The sequence below is a fragment of the Crocodylus porosus genome, unplaced genomic scaffold (assembly GCF_001723895.1).
Source record: "Crocodylus porosus isolate Cpor-Errol unplaced genomic scaffold, CroPor_comp1, whole genome shotgun sequence".
NCBI lineage: Eukaryota > Metazoa > Chordata > Crocodylia > Crocodylidae > Crocodylus > Crocodylus porosus.
The window spans coordinates 37,027,299-37,048,606 of NW_017728907.1; the positions used below are offsets into that span (position 1 = coordinate 37,027,299).

Consider the following 21,308-nt stretch of genomic DNA (forward strand, 5'->3'; position numbering starts at 1 on the left):
AGGAAATAAAGGAAGAAACAAGCAAAAAATAGAATAAAAAAAATTCTAATGTTTTGGGAAGCAGAAGGTACATCAACTATAATGAGCAACTGTAGCACCCTCAAGTGAAACTGAAGACTGGAAAATGTTTGCTTATATTTACATGCAATGGTAACTGCTAGAGCATTTAATATCAATGATGGATTATTTTCTCTAGCTAAACCAGAGAAATCTTAGCAGAGCCCAATTTAAGATGCTCCTCAGTTAGGATGAAAAAAAATATTTTGTAAAGTTTTAATTGAAACTTGGTGTTTATAGAGGACTAACCATAAGCTCTTGGGTTGAAAGGATGAGACAGAAATGAAGAAAAGAAGGTGGGAAACAGGAAATAAGAATAATAAATCAAGCAAAAAGTATTATTCTGAAGCCAGACTAGTTACACAGATATGGACAACATGCGATTTGAGAGGGGAAAGCAGCTATGTGGTCACACTTGGATTGCAACTCCCTATCACTTAACAGAATGGTCCTCCATCACAATTGTATCAACCCAAGAGCAGCAGCAGCCTCTTCCCAGTTGTGGGGCTGAAGTGAGCTAGATAGAAAATTGTGGGAGCTGTACAGACAAAGGCAGGACATGGGCCTCGTGTGTTTTGTGTGTTGTGCCTCTATGGCTTTAGCCCCTCCAAGCCCCACCCCCCAGCAGTGCCCCTGTATCAATTATACCAAGAGGCACCAAAATATTTAATTAAATGATAAGGAGATGTTTCCCCATCCAACTGGCAAAAAGAGAATAGCATTATGATGGAAAATAGTTATTAAGGAATGAGTGATGGTGGCACCAGAATGGAAAAAAAAATCCAAGCATTTTTATTCTTATTATTACTGGTAGTAGTATTACAGGGTCAGTGGCATTCTGATTTCTACTCTCGATCATCATAAAAAAACTTGGATTGACCCCTTTTCCTGTGGTTCAGTTTCAGCATCGCACAAGAGGCATTTAAAAAATATTTTGGTGAATCAAAGTTTGAGGTCAGTGTTTAATAAGCAGCTGTAATCTTTTCTGAAATATTGTATGCTTCACAACGACCAAAATGCCAAAGCATAATACCTCACAGCTTCTTTAAAAGTACAGGTCTTCTGCCAAGAGCAACCACAGCACTCAATATATTATTTTAATAATGAAAATCACAAGTATGAGAAAGCAAGCTGTTGTGGGGGGAAAAAAAATCATTTAGGTGAAAGGGTAACAAACAGTAAACACAAGGATAATGCAGCCCTGGAGGGAAATACGCATATGAATGAAATTTGTGAAATTGCTTAGATGCCTTTTTAGAGGTAAAATAATTATTTTAGTTTTATAAGTTCTAGTACCTACAAAATATTTGCAGTTTTACGCCATGAATAATGTATAATATAATATCTACTTACTTGTTCATGAGACTGTTATTCCATTAGGGGGGTTCAATTCAGACAGTTTAATATAGTTTAACTTTTACAAAAAAGATTGAAAGGATAAAGATGCAATTCAATGCACTGTTCTTCCATGTGTTTTAATTAAAAAACACAATTAAAATTGTTCTTTCTTGTATCTTTTTGCAATCTTGAATTGTGTATTTCTTGAAATGTCCAATGGTAATTTCCAGCTGCTGGAATAGCTGTCAGCACTTCCTATTAGATAAGCTATATCAGGATTTTATTGTGCATCCATTTTATCTTATTTTTAAAATAAAAGATATATGTACAAGTAGTAATGTATGCGAGGGTAGGCATTACTGAAAGCCATAACCAATTAGAAAACAGGCGGCAGAAATGCAGATAATAAAGTAAGGCATTTTATTTTAATCCATGGACCTAAGGTCCATGCTGAACAATAAGAAAAGCCCACAGTAGTTACCGCATTACCCGAATCCAAGAAGACTGAATTTAAGATGAACCCCCCACAATTAGATTCCATACATGGAACATTGTAAGTTTGTTATAATTTGTCATGTTTAGAATTAATTACTGGAGAGCCATCTTAAATTAGTCTTCCCTCGTACCCCTGCAGTGAGGAAAACAGCAGCAGGGGCAGCAAGCAGCAGGGAAAGCAGCAGTAATGAGGGGGGAGGAGGTAAACAGCCTTAACCCTGCCCCTTATGTCCCTCCCCTCCACTTGCTCTGGTGTCTGCCCCCCCAGCCACTTCGCCCCTATGCCCTCTTGCCACTTAGCCCTTCCTCTGCATCTTCACCCCTCCCACTTGTTCCCTCCCTAGTGCCTGCCACCCCCTTCACCCTCCTCCTCCACCACTGCTTACCATGCAGTAGCCCCAGCTCTGGCCCTGGCCAGAAGCAATGGCAGTGGCAGTGGCAGCTCCAGCTCTGGTCCCAGACTCATAGCAGCTCTCCTGTACTATCCCCTGCCACCATGCCATCTCCCCTGTACTGCCTCCCTCCTTCACTGCAGTCTTTCCTTTGTGCCACACCACACAGTCTGTTTATGCGCCCTCCCTGCCACATCATGTGGTGTCCCCTGTGTTTTCTATCCCACAATGCATGAGCCACCTCAAGTCACCTTGGCCCCAGCCGGGCAGTAGTGACAACTCAGGCCCTGGCCTTGGCACTCAAATCCAATACAAGGTTTGATTTCCCTATTTAATACGGGGGGAGGGGAAAGCTTCATCTTGCATTTGAGTAAATATGGTGCTGCTGTTCATGCAACACAGCACACAATGATGTTGTAAATCAGGGCTCTGTTTTAAGTTTGAGCCTTAGGTTAGTCTTATGAAAAGCAGACTTGCCAGATCATGGAAATGTATTGAAAGTCTAAGGACCAGGAGAGTGCATTTTGCAAGGTCTTAGATAACTGTCTGAGGGGAGGACTAGAGGAACAAAAGGGTCAGGGAACATTGGCATATGCCTGCACTACTGAAGTCGCTGGCAATTTTGTTCCTCATTTCAGTCAGGGCAGAATTCAGTTCTAGAAGAGAAACTCTCTAAAACATACTGTTTTCATGTATGGGAGAGTTTTTTTTAAGTGGCCTCAACACTTATCACAAGAGTGAAGGCTTTAAAACTACAAATCATGGCGTATTAAGAAACAAATTAAAAAAAAAGATATGGTGAAAGTATGAGAGTAAAGGATACATCACTGCAAAGTAATGGAGCTAGACACTAGTTGTGTGTTGCTATTTATTAGATGCCATGTTTTTGGAACCAGACCACTTTGAAACCTCTCCGCTGCTAAAGTGCATCATCACAAGTTTTCAGAAGAAAAAGCTGGAATTCCCAGAAAGATGCTCTCCTGTCACCCAAACATGGACTAATATTTCAGACTTGTGAAGACTGTCACAAAACAAGAGTCAATTCTTTGTAGAAATGTAACAAAATTGTATTAAAAACCAAAGACAATACTGCTCAACATTTGGAGGCAATTCAGTGTCTGAAATTTTAAAAATGTACAAATGTCAGATTTTGATCACTAGAGGGCAGTAAGATCCAAGATGGATCAAAAGAATTTACTTAGGGTATGGCAGGCTACACAACTATTCTGTCTGAAGAAGTGGAGCACTTATCAGGTTCAAGATGCTTTCCTAAAAATGTTGTACATGTGCACTCTATCCTGAGTAAGGAAGCTAAACCATGGCCATTTAGCAGCTGTTTCATTCCAGTGTGAGCTGTATCAGTTTAGCTTTGTTTACTTTAGGATAGGACTACACAACACAGTTACAATGCATGAGCTGACAGGCACCACAAAGAGTAATCACTCTTCATTTAAAAGAGATATAATTGTTGAGTTTGCCCACAGTTAAAGTCACTACACAACCAAAAAACCAAAAAACAATACAAATAATTGATTTTTGAAGGAAGTACGTTAGCCATTTTATATTTTTAAGAATACAAAAATTACAGACCATTGTAAACTAGCAAATCCTTGGGTAACTTACTTTGCAAAATCCAAATAAGATATATGTCCATGATAAAACCCTGGTTTCATTTCCTTCCAGGAAGTTACATTCTTCACAAATCGCACCTTGAAAAGTAGACAGCAGTAAATATTCCAATACTACTTTGTATGGCTGAAGTTTAGCCTAAATTTGCTCTCTTTTCAATACATATCCACATAAAGCACTGTGATACAAATCTCTCAGTATGAATGCCAACAAACATGCGACTAACTGAAAAGTACAATTTACAATGGCTAAGTCATTTTAGACGTTAATGCATTTAAGAATCAAAAACTAATCAAAAAGAGAACAAAAGTAATCAGAAGGACAATTCCAAGACGGAAACATCTAAAATACGAGTAATAAAAATAACGTTTTTGGATGGCCTCACGGATGTTTGGAGAAAATAAAGAGTTCCTTCAACAAGAAATGATGCTTGATGGATCTGATGAATCTACATTCAGTTCCTTAAATAGTCTTAAAGCGTATATCAAATTTACCATAACTAAAAGATATATATGTATTCTTTTTCCAACAGTATGGAATAAAACACTGATTTTGTATGTTCTTCTTTATTGGAACATAACCATCCAAACTGATGGTCCACTTATGCAAAGGGAGCTTTTTAATATTTTGGGAGAACAGCAAACCAGTATTGCAACACTACATTCAATATAAGCTGTGGCTATGTACTTTTCTGGAGCTTACTTATGGGTAAAATTCTTTCAAGCCTAAAGGTTTAACATAATCTAAATCTAAATCATGGTAAGGCATGGAAGTACCCCTTAGACAACAGCTAGTCAAGTCCCAAGCAGATCTTGACAAAACTTTACAAGGGCTACAAAGAGACCTTACATTCCAAAGATTCAGTAAAAAAAAAAGAATAAGAACTCACACATTTCACAATATGATCAAATCAACAAAAGCAGTTAAGCAAATCAAGTTGAGGGAACTGTCAGACGTAACAAGCCATTTGTGCATCTTGGGTAGCAGTAGCCACTGCCAATCTTGTACCTTCTCTAAGCCGGCACCTGGGGCTAGTGCTGTACTCGCTCTAGTTATGCACTACAAGGAACTGCATGATACCGTACTACTGAAGGTGCTCAATGAACCGCACTGATATTGAATTTGTTGTCGGTACAACTCAAAATGTGGATTCACACAGACACGATTTGGAATCTGGTAACTCAGGGACATCTCCATGCATTGTCCAGATGAAACCATACCTTGAAAATGTACTCCTGGGCTAGGGACAGACATTCAAAAAGACCAAGCCTGAATTGATTCAATCTTTGCAGGTTAGTCTAACCTGCAGAGACTGAACCGATTTGCAAGTGGATGGACATTCACTTTTCACTTCAGAAATGCAGGCACATGCCTGAACTGGCTCAGGCCAGAAGCCTGGGGGTGCTAGAGCAGCCCTCCCTTCCTTTCCACTGGGAAGCTGAGCTGGTGGTGGGAAGGGGAGGGGGCACGGCCAGGCCCCAGCAGGCCTGGGTATAACTGAGGAGGGGTTTAAACCTCCACCTTGGCCTGCAGGGTTTGGAGGGAGAAGGCAGAGGGAGCGTGGCCAGACAGGGGCATGACTAGACTCCCATGGCAAGGGAGGAGGAGGAGGAGGATTGCCATTTCCATTGTCGCAGCTCCCTGACAGCCGGGAGCAATCTGGACATACAGCTCCACTATCCTGCCGCAGAGGAAGGACTCTTCTCCCACCTCCTCCTCCCTCTCCCCTGCTGGGGGGTGGGGATGGGGACTCTGTGCAGTGCTGCCCAGCCTCAGGTGGGGAATCTTCCCCCTCCCCCGCTGTCGCCATGGGGTGGGGAGGGGGCTGTGTGGTGCTTCCCAACCTGGGTGCAGGGAGTGGTTGTCACTGAGCCACAGCTGTTAGAAAGGGCCTCGCCCCTGCAGCCTGGGCTCAGCCCTGGCCATGGCAGCTACATGATGAGGCCAGCTCAGTGACAGGGAAGCTAATCCCTGTCAGTGAGAGCTGCCTGGCCTGGTGTGCATGGGTGGCAGCTGGCCAGGCAGCGGGCTAACCCAGGCTGGCTCAGAGGTGCCTCAGGGACTCATGTCCATAGCAAGCCCCCATGGCAGGCAGCTGCCGGTGCCTCTGGGCCAGTCTGGGTAGCCTGCAGCCTGGCCAGATGCTACCCATGTGCGCCAGGCCAGCATCGCAGAGCCGCAGCCAGCCCCACTGTGCGGCTGCTTTGGCTGCGGCTGATCAGGGTCAACCTGGGCTGTGGGGGCAGGGCCCTTTCCAGTGAACATGGATCAGTGACAGCCAAAATCTAAATCTTGGCCTCAGATTAATACCATCAGGAAAATATGCCTCAAGGTGCTGTAACACTACCAGTAATGTTATATTCAATTTATACAGGTTCACTGGGAAAAAAAATCCAAAGAACTGCAAATTCGGGATCTGATTTTTGAAGTCAGGAATGTGCATTTGAGAGATCAATTGAGACAAACAATTTAGATAACCACATCTTTATGAAAATCAGATAACTGTACATGTGACAAGTCCTTATGTATCTTTCAGGCACTTGCTCATGTACTTACTACTTCGAATGTGAGTGCAATCTGCAATCACATACAATTGATTTGTAAACCAATGCCTTGGCTTCTACAAAATATATCCTGGATTTTTAAAAAAGGGATTTAAAACAGGGACAAACTTTGCTTTTTGAATTTTGCAATACCCAGGAAGACAAGAAATAGAAATGAACCAAAAACCTGATGAATAGCAAATCATACCAAATACTCTGGTAGTGTAAGGGTGATGCTGTAGCCATGATGGTCTCATAAAATACTTTGTAATATACCTGTCTTTGGAATTTACATTGTACGCTGATATTTCCTAAACAAAGTTTATGCTACTTTCCATTTTAAAAATTGCTTCATTTTGAGTTATATAAATGTGGTGAGCTGAAAACCAAAACAAACATAGGCAGATGATATATTATATAAGCATTTACCACTGCTATGCCAATGATGGTCAGTTTTAATTTGCCATGTCCCTCCTATTCTAGTCTAGCCAGAAGCAAATTTATCACAAGGCCTAGGGACAGAAGTTATACATAAACCAGTTTCAGTGATCAGAAACTGGTTTAAACCTGTAACAGAACAGAAGTTCAGTGCATATAAACTACTTTCAAAATGGCCCAAACTGGTTTAAGCTAAACCTGGTTGAATGTAGTATCAGACTTAACTGGTTTAGGTCAAACTGGTTTATGAAACTTCTGTCTCAGACCCCTTCCTGGTTCAAGTTAAATCAGAGTCCCCCAGCATGCTTTGCAGCCCTGGGCTGGGCTGTGCTATCTGCCTCTGGTCCCAAGCTGGAACAGCAAAGTCTGACTTATTGGCCCTCTCAAGCAAACACTGGTTGGGGTTTGGGGACAGAGAGGTGGGGGGCTTAACTTTCCCTTCCCCTGAGTACTGAGCTGCCCTACCCTGATAAACTTACTGCTGGCTTTGACTGTGGACTACAAATCCCAGAGGCACTTGGAAGCAGACACAGGAAGTGATGAGCAACCGTGCAGAGTCCTGTTTCTGTGACTGTGGACTGCACATCCCAGAGACCTCGGGGGCAGCAAGAAAAGGAAGCAAGCACACAACCCATGCTGGCTATGTGCCAGAGAGCCATGCTCTAGTGCTCCCCGGCTTCTGGCTTGAGCCACTGCAGGCCTGTGGCTGCATTTCCTGAATCAAAAGTGGATGTCTGTTCATTTGCTTATTGGTTCAATCTTTGCAGCTTAGACAAACCTGCAAAGACTGAATCAATTCAGCCTTGGGCTTTTTGACTGTCTGTACTTAGCCAAGTAGTCTAGTAACAATTAAACCTGTTAAAGAATAAAGTGCTAACTCTCTTCCAAAGCATATTTAATTCTAATTATAAAATGTATTTAATCTGGCTTCTATATCATGACACCTAATTCCATCAAGTCCTCAGTTTGTTTTCAACAGCATCTATGTCTTCTTCATGTTTGTTTCCCCCTCTTTAAACACTCAAAATGCCACTCTCTCTTGAATACTGCTGACCAAAAAATAAGGTATAAAATGTAATCAAAAGCAGTGAGGAGGCCAACAAAAAAAATACCATTTCAAATGCAGCTTACCTGATCTTGTAATGACATAACAGGATTATTTTTGGTTGTATTGATATGCAGAACATGGTACTTGTTCCTTGCACAGAGGTCATATGCTATATTTGTGAAGGACGTGCTTGCAGTTTTAGGTACTCTGTTGTAAATGATCACCACATCATCTTCTTCATCGAGAGTTGCATCTGGCCGAGGGCCATCTATTGTATGACGTTGCTCAATTTCTCTAACTTCATGTCTCGCAATAGCCCTTTCTGTGAAAAATACAACACATTAAGCCTGAATAATGTAGCAGACTGAATTTTACAGTAACGCTGTCCTTAGAATTGAAGTGGCAACACAGTAACAACATTTGTTTATGATAAAGAACCCACCATATACTAATTAGTTTTAGCATTTTGGGTTAAAACTTTTACCATTTAGTTTAAGATACCTAATCATGCTCAGATAGAGTATATTGACTGAGAGCTGATCCACACTTCAAGGATAAAGATTATAACATTAGAAGAAACTACCCTCTTCTCTTTAAAGAAGTACCTAATATGTTTTATCCAGATGGTAATATACAAATTCTGCAGGGCTGTCGGATAACACACATGATATTAGGTAAAAGGAATAGCTAGCTCAGATATTAGAGTCTAGAATATGAATTTTCCAAAACAGCAAAATCATCAACCATATATGGTTGAGTCAATTAACTGTGAAGAGGCACTGAAATTTAGATAAAACTGATGTTGTGCTTATTCCAATTAAAAAACTCCCAAGTGAAAAAATATTACAATGAGCAGCTTTGCAAAAATCCAATTAGATTTATTAATTTCAACTATGATAAGAACAGAGACAGGAGAAGGTTATGCACAATTAAAAATTAAGGTGAAAAGTGATCCTGAATACAAAATATATATCAAACACAAGACAGAAAAAGAATTTAAAAAAACCCAAATCCTGTTAAAGGCATGCATTAGAGAAGGGGGTAAACTATTAATAAAGGGCAATGTTCTAGGAGATGGTTCCCTATTAAAAACATAAAAACCCTTTTGGGAAAAAAAAATGCAGATTTTTCTGGCACGAATGTATCTTCTCCTACTGCATAACAAACATTTCATGACAATGTAGGCAAGCCAGACAACTTTTTCCCAGCCACTATGTAAAACCAGAATCAGAATCTGATTCTGATAAGAACTTTAACTGTACATTTTATAATCCAATGTGGTAACAATAATGCTTGACCCTTCAGGTAGTTGAAGGCTGCTATTAAATCCCCGCTCAGTCTTCTCTTCTCCAGATTAAATATGATCAGCTCCCTCAGCCTCTCCTCATAAGTCATGTGACTTAGCTCCTGCCCCATTTTTGATGCCCTCTGCTGGACTCTCTCGAATTTATCCACATCCTTTCTGTAGTGGGGGCCCAATACTGGACACAGTACTCCAGATGCAGCCTCACCAGTGCTAAATAGAATAAATAATCACTTCCCTTGATCTGCTGATAACACTTCTACCAATGCAGCCCAGTATGCCATTAGCCTTCCTGGCAACAAGGGCACACTGTGGGCTCATATTCAGCTTATTGTCCACTGTAACCCCTAGGTCCTTTTCTGCAGAGCTGCTGCTGAGATAATCAGTCCCCAGCCTGTACTGGTGCATGGGATTGTTCCGTCCTAAATTCAGGACTTTGCACTGTCCTTATTGAACCTCATAATATTTCTTTTGATCTAATCCTTCAATTTGTCTAGGTCTCTCTCAATCCTAACCCTACCCTCCAGCATCCCCTAGCTTGGTGTCACCTACAAACATGCTGAGGGTGTACTCTATACCATCTTCCAGGTCATGGATGAAAATATTGAACAAAGCTAGCCCTAGGACTGACCCCTGGGGCACTCCACTTGATACTGGCTGCCACCCAGACATCGAGACATTGACTATTACCCTTTGAGCTTGATGATCCAGCCAGTTGTCTAGCCACCTTACAGTCCATTCATGTAACCTGTACTTCTTCAACTTGCCTGAGAGAATGTTGTGGGAAACCATATCAAAAGCCTTGTTAAAATCAAGGTAAATCTCATCCACTGCTATTTCCTCATCCACAGAGCCAGTCGTCTTCTCATAGAAGGCAATCAGGTTGGTCAGGCATGACTTGCCTTCAGTGAATCCATGCCAACTGTCCCTAATCACCTTCTTTCCTCAGCTCATGCCCATTTTTTCCATTTCCAGGCACTTATGGAAACAGCACTTGGGGAGTAGGGAGCTCCCAGCTCTCCAGCTACCACTTCCATGTTCACGGGGGATGCAGCTGGGATGCTCCCTACTCCTCAGCTTCAGGGCCACCCCTCACCCACACTGGCAGCTGGGGTTTAAGGAATTTTATGCCCCATTCCCAGAATTGTGAGATCTGCCAAGCATGTGTAGTATGGCAGAACATGTGATTTGGGGAATGGGGCATAAAATTCTTCAGATCCCAATTGTGCAACTGCCTTAACCTCTCCCGGCAGCCTCAATGTGACCAAATGAATGAGTCTGTTTCTAATTTGGCGAAGCAGTTTTAATCTCATTTGTGACTGAAGTCACCTTGTTTTGACTTTAAAATTACCTTATTTGCAAAACGGATGAAGGAAACCTTGTCTTTCTCCTAGTTTACAAATATGAGGAACAGGTCAGCTGCTGGAGATTTAAAACAGCGATATGAGAACATATCACTAGTATGAACCTCATGGGCCACCGAGTCCAATCCTTGTGCCTTCTCCTTATGCCAATAAGAATTCATGGAAAGTTTCTCTGTTCCTTTTTCCTAGCTCATATATGCATGCAATTTTCCAAAAGATATAGGCAGGTGTTGCTGGACCATCAAATATGTGATTGTTATGAAGGATATATGACAGCTGGGATATTTACATTAACCCTTCTCTTATCCCATTATTTCCCTACCCACCTCTTCTTCCCTGAGTCTGTCTTCAATATGTCTTTCTCTTGTGCTCCTACTAGCTCAATCTCTTCTTTATTCTGTTACTTAATCTCTACACTGTAGTCCAAACGTAAATAATTTTAAAACATTCAGAACTATCTCGCTGTGCACACTACTTGCCTATAAAATCATATATTACAGTTCTCAGGCATTACCATAAAATTTCCATCCTACTCTGTTACAATTTGCCAAGTCTTGTTTTAGATTACAAACTCTTTAAGATAGCAACCGTTCTTTTCATGTGCTCATAAAACACGATTCATTCATATCCTCAATCCTCACTGCAGTCAATAAGCATCCCCACACTATCATTAAGCAAAAAAATGAAGTAAAAACATATATATCCTCTTCCATAATAAGCTGAGTCCTGAACAAAGTACTTCTGACAGTACTACAGCCAGTGAGTTATGGACACGTAGCACCTGACTGGATGAACTAACTTGGGTGCTGGAAAAAATGTAATGACATTAGCACAGTATTCTGTCTATACTGATACAGCCTTCTTCTTAGTAGGATAATTAGTCCATGCAGAGTAGCATATTAATACACCTATACTATTTCTGGCATTTAATTGAGTTCCTTTACAGGTAGCTCATTTTTTGCTGCATTCCCCCTCCCCCCGCTTTCTTTCCTCGTTGTCCCTCTTCTCCCTCATCACCTCACTGACAAACTTCTTAATCATTGTTGAAAGTGAGCAGCAACAGCTTTGCATGTCATTACTCTGAAGATGCCCACAAAAGTAGGACAGCTGATAGTTCCTTCCTATGTCTGCCAGTATCAGAAAAGATGTGGCACTACTAAACATGGTACAACAGCCATACACAGACACAATGATCCACCCTACTTCACACGTCCAGAACATTATGGAAGTAGAACACCATCTCAGAAGACATTGATGAAACAGAAGTCATCAACACACTCTACACAACTGCACATGAATATGAACAGGGTTTGCATTGCCAATGCAAAGAACTTCAATAAGTTTTGAGTGTCCTGAAGGGAGATAGGATATAGGTAGTAATCTCCACAGGAGATAAAATCTTTAAAGCAGAGGTTCCCAAACTTTTTCTTACTGTGTACCCCCTCTAGATTTACTAGCTGTCCGTGTATCCCTACCAGCATGTTTTATATTTTAACCCCTTAAATGCCAACTATTATTATAATGAAAATTAAATATGCCATTACACAACTTCTCCTGAATACCCCCCAGAGATGCCTTGCATACCTCCAGGGAGTATGCATACCACAGTTTGAGAACCCCTGCTTTAAGGACTTGGAAAGAAAAAAAAAACAAACAAACCCAAACACTTTGGAAGAAACAGGAAGAGGGTTAAAAGGAGGTAAACTCAAGCTGTCAGGCTTGCACAATGCTGCAAGTAATTCTAGTCTAACAAGTTTGAAAAACCAACCAGGATATTCAACCTTGAGCGAGCCAAAGACGAAGATAACTAGATCAGTGAAGTCATTTTTGAAATAGAAACATAATGATAAGCATGAGGTACAAAGCCAGCATTCATGATTAGACATGGCTGGGAGAAACATCTGAAGAATAGTGTGGAGGTACAGTCCTAAAGGTGCTACGTAGCCACTAAGAATGCAAGAACAAAAGAAGAAATTAGAATAAGGGGTCTTCCCAGAGAAGGACTAAATACTTCTGCCAGTGTTATTTTAGAAAGAAATGAGAAGTTTAGAGTAAACAGCCAGAGGGCAGGGATGTATGCATAGTTTTAATACTATTTTGTTTCCTCTAACCCACACAATTTCTACTTCATAAGTGCCTCTTATTGCTATATAAGCAGTGTAGGGCTGTGCAAAATGGTTGTGTTTCAATTCAGTTTCAGATTTGGCCATTTTGGGGGACAGTAATTCATTTAGGTGTTTCGGATCACTGTCCTGTTTTGTTTTGGCCACATCTGTTTTGAATGGGCTGCAAGGGAAGCTTCACACAGCCCTACTCAGCCAGGCGGGGCTTGGGACCAGGAGCTGCAGAGCCCCAGTGAGGAGCAGGATGGGGCCGTGGGTGACTCATCTGGGGGAGGGCTGCTGCCCTCCCTGCAGGAGAAGAGACCCCTGTGCAGTTCTTTGATTCCTGTCACGCCGGGTCGCAGGGCAGGGAAGCGGTGCAGAGCAGCCAGCAAGCCTGGTGGTCCCTGCTGCGCGATCTGGCTCCACAGGGAGCAGTGATTCAGCGCTGCATTGGGTGGAGAGGAGACCCCAGTGTGGATCTCTGCTTCCTGTGGAGCCAAGTCAGAAAATGCCAGCTCTTAGTTCTCATTCTTTTTGACTACAGAAAACTACAGTTTTTACTTGAATCTAAGACAAGGTTTCTGCCCACCAATCAGGAAGACCCTCAATCTTAGATTTGTGTATGAAGTGTATTTTTGGGGGGGGGGGGGAGGAAGGGGTTAGGTGGTTGCTGCAGGTTGGACTCTGGCCCTGAGCCTGGGTTTGGGCCAAAGTCAGACCCACAGTGGCCTCCTGCCCTTCCCCCCTCTCCCCACTATTTGCCCTCTGTAGCTTCTGTTCTCCCCTTGGCCCTATCTCCCCATTCCCTGTCAGATGAAGCTTGGCTCCGGCTTGGGCAGATTCCCTCCCAGGCATGGAGTACAGGGAACCTCCATCCCCTGCTTGGCCAATCAGCAGCAGTGCCTTCATCTCCACCCTCCAGCTCATAAGAAAGTCTCTCAAATGACAGTCCTAAAACTCAACTGTGGTTAAAAGGACTTGTTTACACAGAAACTGGACTGGTTTAACTCATCAACGCAATTTATTTCTTTTTCAGCTGTGATAAATTCTGCAGACCAAAATAATTCCCCTTGGAACATGTCCACTGTCCCATTGCCTTCATTTAAAAAACTTGGCTCTGTAATTAATACTGTTAACTAAAGAGATGCAAGCCAGATATTAAACCAGAACAAAGACTGTCTTCATACAATTTTGAACTAGTTAATCTAAAATGTTACAATCATATCTATGGTAAAACAAATACAACTTTGACTACAGGTCTTGCTCATGATTACTTAATACACAGCTATGTTGATACACAAGAAATATATTTCCAGCTCCCGTTCTTTGATGTGCCAGCTCTTAACATTAAATAGAATAAAAAGCAGTGAAACCTTTGAGTCATTAAAACAAATAGGTATGATTCAGTTCATAAAAGAAACAGATCAATTCAGTCCCTTTTAAGAGAAGAACTGCACTTTAAACCTATTATGGAAGCCTGCAGCCTCAACCTTACATTCATTTTCCTTTTCCAAACTATAATGGAAAAATTATTCCCTATCTTTAGTGAAAAGATCTGTGTGTCTTATGTGCAACACCTCATTTGATTCAATAGGAATCTGAGCACAAAATAGGTCAGATATGTAGCATAGAATGAACAAAAGATTTTTTTGTCCTTCCCCAGCAGAATGGACTAACTGCTGGAATCTGGAAGTTAAAACACACCATTGATGAAAGACATCAGAACTACATGAAGCTAAGAAGATAAGTCTCCTTGGTCTAAAAAACCATTTAAAAGAATTTAATAAAAAAATTAACTATTGAATCTAAATTGCAATTTTCTTTAGAAATGCATAACATTCCTCCCATGTTGAAAAAAAACCTTTTCAGTCATGGAAGACTAAGTTTACAATAACTGTTTATTTCTAACTGCTAAATACATACAAAGTATTATGACATCACACTAACTTTAAGCCGTTAACACACACACCATTGACAGCACTAGAACTAAATATTACAAAAAAATCTTACATTTCTCCTTTTACAGCATTTTTCACATTAAAAGCTCAAAAGGGACAACTTACATTTATTTTTGTTGTGCACCTCTTCCTGCCTTAATAGTTTCACAATCTTTCAGAGTAAAATTAAGACTTAAGGAGACTCCCTTTCTCTTTGAACCTATTAAAATTAACTGATGAAGTGAACTGAATAAAAGCAAAAGTACTTAAATGCCTCATCCTTTTTTCCACCTTGTCCCTCTCCCCCCAGGTCTAATTGTTTGTCTGAGAATATTGCTTAAGTTCTCTTTTTGTATGTTTTGTTCATTCTCTTCAGTCTTTCCCCAACACCTAGGACTTCCTCTCAACTTGTGCTCCTGCAGTTAAGGAAAGAACCAAACTGCTGAAAAGAATCCAATTCAAGAGCTCCCTGGGCTGTGGAAGGAGGAAGATATGTCTAGCTGAATTTAGTATCAGACTTAACTGATTTGGATCAAACCTGTTTATGGAACTTCTGTCCCATACCCCTTTCTGGTTCAAGTTAAATCAGAGTACCGCAGCATCCCAGCATGCTTTGCAGCCCTGGGCTGGGCTTTGCTGTCTGCTCCAAAGAGCAGGGCTGGCCCTGCCCCTCTGCTCCCTAGCTGGGGCAGTGAGGTTGGCTCACTGGCCCCCTCAGGCAAAACCTGGCTGGGGTCTGGAGCCAGGGAGGGGGTGGGCATTAAACTTCCCTTCCCTTCCCTCCAGTACACAGCTGTCCTGTCCTGCTAAACTTACTGCTGGCTGCAACTGTGGACTACAAATCCCAGAGACACCTGGAAGCAGGAAGTGATGAGCAACTTTGAAAGTCCTGCTGCTGTAATTATGAACTGCAGATCCCAAAGACCCCTGGGGCAGCAGGAAAAGGAAGCAAACACACAGCCCATGCTGGCTATGTGCCAGAGAGCCATGCTGTAGTGTCCCTCAGCTTCTGAGCTGAGCCACTGCAGGCATGTGGCTGCATTTCCTGAATCAAAAGTGGATGTCTGTTCATTTGCTTATTGGTTCAATCTTTGCAGCTTAGACTACCCTGCAAAGACTGAATCAATTCAGCCTTGTTCTTTTTGACTGCCTGTACTTAGTTTAAAGATCTATAGAAAGCAAAATTAGAGTGGTTAGATAAGGAATCTGGCCAGCTGAGGCTGGGCCTCAGCTTTGTTTCCACTCTGCTATTTAGCAAATTAAGCAAGCAGCTGGTAGCCTGAAGCAGGAAGCAACTCTCAAGCTGTTTCCCTGCCCGAGAGCTACATTAAGCCTGACTGGCTCAAATAACTCATCAGAAGCAGATCTGAGGCTCAGATTCCATTCACCCTCTGGAGAAGGATAGGAAATGAGCAACAGCTTATAAACCAAGTATTTTCCATATTCACATGACAAAGGTAATGTCCTGATGTGCTTTTCAAGTTACATATACTATAACAGTTTTCATCTACCACTGAAATGCAGACTCTTCTGGGGTGAAATGTTGCAGCTGTTTAAGAGCATGTAGCAACACAGATCGATGGCTCATGGTAGAATAATAATAATAGGTTAACTCAATGGAGCTATGATAAATGTATACCAATGGACAGTCTGCTCCTCTACATCCAAATGAAACCATAGGGAAAATGCAGACACGCATAATGCTGAACAGGGGTTTGTCTGGAATAACACTGTTAAAAATCTTACTTTTACAAGCTATAGGGCTTTTAATGCATACAACTGATTGTAACTTTAAATTTTATGACTTATCCAAATGATAGCAAATCATTAGTTCAATGCCTATTATAAAAACATACTGAGGAACTTACAACAATGTAGAAGGATGAAATCATCATTAGTAACTTCTCTGTTCAGCAGAGGTCTGCTGGTCTAGTCTCAATTTTAGCTTGTGCATCTGACATGAGTAACTTGCTATGTGCATGCTGAATAACTTTAGAAACTCAAGGATCTAAGCTACAGACTACTGTACATTTTGGGGAAGCCTAAATACATTTCTTCCTCTTTTCTCCAGTGCTATCACACAAGACATGCTGATCTATATGGTTTACAGGCACTGGTGTATGTTCACACCACTGTATGGCCTACAGGCTCTTCAAAAGGCAAATTTAGATGAAGCAGCAAGAGTCGTATTAAAATGATGAAAAGTACTATCTCCCCACGGAGACAGATGTCTCCTGTGCACTTCTATAGTACTCAACACAGGACAGATACATTTATTAGATTTATATGCTACCCCTCCCCCCAAAAAGAATAAGGGTTTATTATAAAAGACAAAAAAAAACTTATAAAAGCACAATAAAATACTCAAAACAGACAGTAATTACACCCACCCTAAAACACTTTTGGATTCAAAAATAGTTCATCCCTTGCCACCCCACCCACCATTGATTGCACTGCTGCCTCTGACAAACCCTGATTTTTCATGAGTTGGAGATGGGCTGTCCAACTGGCAACCCAGGGAACATGTTTAGTCTGCAAGGGGTTAAACTGTGGTCCCCAGGCTCCCACTTGGCTACTGCTCCCTCTATCACCCTGCTCCAGCAGCAGTCTAGGACCCTGGGCTTCCCCCACTGGTTTCTGCTGCTTGTGCCTGCTCAAAGGGGTGGTATGGTGCGGCACAGCCAATGGTGCACTGTAGTGGGGGAGCTAACAGCAGGTGAGATGAAAAGGAGGCCATTCTCATGCACTCAGTGCAGTGGCATGTGTTGGGGGGAGGGAGGGGCACCTGCATGCATGGTGGATCATGCAGTAGTGGCCCAGTGGCCCGTGATCTGACTCACACAGCATGTGGCTCCTGGCCACTTAGAAGTTGAACAGTCATGAGTTAGAGATGCTTCAAAACTGCATTTTAACAGATCAGTCTTAAAAGCAATGTTTATACTGTCTGTTTCTTCTTGGATGAACATTGGTACATATAAACATAGACATTACTCTTAAAACAAGATTAAAGATGCTGAAGTGGAAATGGTGGTCTCTTTCTTCAGATATTACTGCTCTTAAGAATCAACTAGTTATATGAAATACTCTACTGCCTTATGCTGTTAATTCACACCACATTCAGGTGCTTTTAACCCCAGAGGTCATTTCCCCCCACTTCCCTTGGCTTATGATTATGAAGATATAGAAGCTTCCTATAAGGCTCAGTTCTGGAGGCACTATGCGGAGTTAACAAAAAAAAGTCAGAGACAGATAGATGTACATAAAAAAGTGAACCCCCAACTTGTTGTTTTGGAAGGAAAGACTTAACTTGGATATAGTTCAAATCTAACCTTTCATCCAGAATTTCTGTCTCAAATTACTATTTGAAGTTTAGCTCCAAGTACTAACATATAAAAGGGAAGTTACAAGCATTTATCCCTCTCTGGGCATGACTGAGTCAATGTGTGATTAGTATATTTCCATTATTTCAGTTCTAACTTTTTATTACCATGTGCTTCTGAGACTGCTTTTGTTTTGGGACTTTTTAGAATGATTTACATAATGCCTGAGAACCAACTCAGGTGTCTCAAAGTATCTACTGGACTTGCTAACTGACTGGGTCTGTTTTTGGATCTGTGGCCTTCCTAAACCAAAAGCTGCCTGGAGCTGTATGTTTAATCCTGAAAAACATTATTACCTATAAGCAATCAGGGCTTATGGTAGAGGTGATATCTTTTATTAGACCAACAAGATTTTTCCAAAAAAATGTCTTTAATTGCAAGCTTTCAGGCGCGAACACCCTTCATCAGGCATCAGAGAAAAGACTGTAGAAGTTCTCCTGGGGATAAATGAAAGTTCGTATTTCATAGGATTTCAGAGAGGAGTTGGAGATGGAAAACTCCTCTGGGGAGGCAGTTCTTAGCTGGTAAGGAGTCTCTCACAGCTTTCTCTCTAAGCTGTGTGACATGCACAGTCACGCAGGCATGCCTGGCAGTGCGGTATGAGCGCACCTGCGCAGCTGCTCATGCCACACAGCTTAGAGGCAACGCTGGTTTCTCAGCAATCCTGTGAGGCTCTGTGATGATAAACATTACCTTAGACAAAGTTGGTCTAATAAAAAGTGTTACCTCTACCACAAGCCCCGACTGCTTTTTCCTCTAAATCAATATGGCTACAACCTGGATACCTGACTCACTATTACCTATATATATTCACAGTGTATGAAAATAGAAAATGATTAGAACAGAATCTCTGTTTTTCTGGAAATGCAGCCCTTTTTTCAGTGATCCTGAATATCTGAACAGACAGTGATGAGGTAAGTCTTGGAAGCTTTTGTAATTATCTAATGCAGAGGATGCTGCAGGCACTCCCTCATCGAGGAATAAGATACGAGTTGGCAGGCTCTGCTCTGTGACAGGATGCTTGTCCTCCTGTATCTCTCCTGGGTGTTACACCATGCTCATATACTACCCGAGACAATCTTCAGGAGAAAACACAGGAAAGATGGTCCTAAGTCTAAGAGGAAGCATACAGAAGCACAGTTTAATGTGCATGTATGTCCCAAGTCAGCCTAGTTGGGCTGTGAATGACTCTTCTATGGGAAAAGGACTGGAGATAATGGAGAAGCATACTATAAGTGCCTATTCCTAGAAAACCTAGATCTACTAAATAGTTGTCAATTTCCCACGTGACCCATACGGATAATATGAATGAATCTTCTAAGAACAGACAGGTGATGCCTCCTCCCTACAGTCTTGGTCAGATGAAAAGCAGTCTTGATCCAGTTGAGAAGTTACTGTATTAGGAGACTTGATGGATCTAGAACATGTTGAAATTAGTGTCAAAGCAGTACTCCAGCTCCTCACAGATCTTCAGCCAGGGGGAGCTAGAGCCTGGGGCCAGCACCTGTGCTGGCTCCAGCAGTATAAAAGCCTGCCCTGGTGAGCAGCTTAGGACTACTTACCCTCGCCCTGACAGTTGGTATCTGGGGACACTATCCCTTGTGCCAGCTGGACTGCTGCAGTAGCCCTGACCTAGAGTGGTCTTTATACCCTCTACCCACTGCAGCAGTCTGGCAGTGGGGGCTGCTGCCTGGTTGTGACCTGCTGCCACCTGCAACAGCATCTGCCCCCTTGAACCTACAGCCCCATGGCTGCACACACGCCAGACCTGGACGGGGACCACAGAGCAGCCTGAGCTGTGGTATGGACACTGTAGCAGAGCTGCCTATACCTCTGGACCAGCTGCCAATGGGCCGTGGCTGTACAGTCGGCCTTTGTGTGGCACTGCTGTCACGTCTTCTGGTGCCATTGCTCTGTCATCTGCACAAGTACTGCCTGAAAGACGTGCTTGTTGTGGTGGCCCATTTTGCACTGTTGAAGCATGTCCTCCTGGCCCCAAATGGTCAGCCACTTTGTCTGCCCTTCAGCTGGGTCCCCAGTGCCGGTCCTAGGCAGGCTCCTCTGCCTGGGTCCTGCCACTTGCCTCACTAGCTGGGATCCTGGTGTTCCCCGATAAAAAACTGCAAATTCTCTGATAACCACCCCGCAATTCTCCCATTAAAATACCCAAAATCCATGTTCTTCCATGATTAAAATGAAACACCACACATACATATATATACACATACGGGGGGAGAGAGAGAGAGAGAGAGAGAGAGATCAGATGGGCAATGTTTTATTGATATATTTACAATTTTAAAGCAACTTGGAAGCTTCCCAGTGCCTCTATCATCACAATAAAACACATTCTAAATATCTATACACTGTGGTGTTTGCTTTTGTTTTTTTTATCATAGAAAAATCAGAGCTGTCCCTGCTCCCTTTGTTCACCAAGATGTGGGGACAGCTGCAGTTGGACTGGTGCTGAGCAGCACTGACATGCCAGTGCCCTGCCCATGCCCTTGCCCCTCACTCCCAACCCACAGTCCACCCAATGCCCCTCACTCCTGACCTGCAGCCCCTGCTTACCCCACATGCTCCCGCCTGGCAGCAGCTCTGCCCCAGCACCAGGACATCAGTCCAGCTGCCTCTGTCCTACCCACTTTGTGGCTCTGGGCAGTGCAAGCCCTTGCTGTTCTGCTCTCTGCGCCCATGCCCAGGCTGTAGCAATCCCCATGCTGTTCCTGGGAAGCCCTCAACTGAGGTTTACAGACTGGGCTGGGCAAGCCACATTCCCTTCTATGCTGTCCTCCCCCTGCACAGCCTGCTGTAGGGGGGCAGAGGGACTCCAAGCTGTACGTGGAGCACTCCCCGAACTCTCTCGCACGCATACACCACTGCTGTCATCCCTGGCCCATCACATATACCCATAGGCCCCCCTGGCACCACCCCTCCTCCCCCCAGCCCATCATACCCCACAAGTGGTTCCTGGGACCAGGAGCCTCCTCCCTCTCCCCACCCTCCCGGCCAGAACTACATGTCCCAGCACCAGCATGGGCACAGGGCAGGGCTGTAGTGCAGCAGTTGGCCCTGCAGCTGTGGCTCCCACTAGCAGGTCCTGTCCCTTTTGGTGACTTTTAAGGCGCTGGTTGACCAACACCATGGCGCTGGTTGACCAACCCCATGGCAGGCGGTTTTAAAAGGTTTTAAAGTTTTAGCTTTTTAACAACCGCAAAGACCACCAAGCACTGGACAACAAATTGAACTTCCAGAACCTCCTTCTTCTGTTGATGTTGGAAC

The 21,308-nt window shown here is 42.8% G+C and overlaps 1 protein-coding gene across 1 annotated transcript in view; it reads right to left on the reverse strand.

Moving 5' to 3' along the window:
- Positions 1-21,308, reverse strand: part of HS2ST1 (heparan sulfate 2-O-sulfotransferase 1) — a 149,574-nt gene that overhangs the window by 9,655 nt on the left and 118,611 nt on the right. Inside the window, exons 2-3 of the mRNA XM_019531148.1 lie at positions 8,024-8,262; positions 3,906-3,991 (exon numbers count right to left, since the gene is read on the reverse strand). Coding sequence (XP_019386693.1) covers positions 3,906-3,991; positions 8,024-8,262 — 325 coding nt within the window. The remainder of the gene's footprint in view (positions 1-3,905; positions 3,992-8,023; positions 8,263-21,308) is intronic.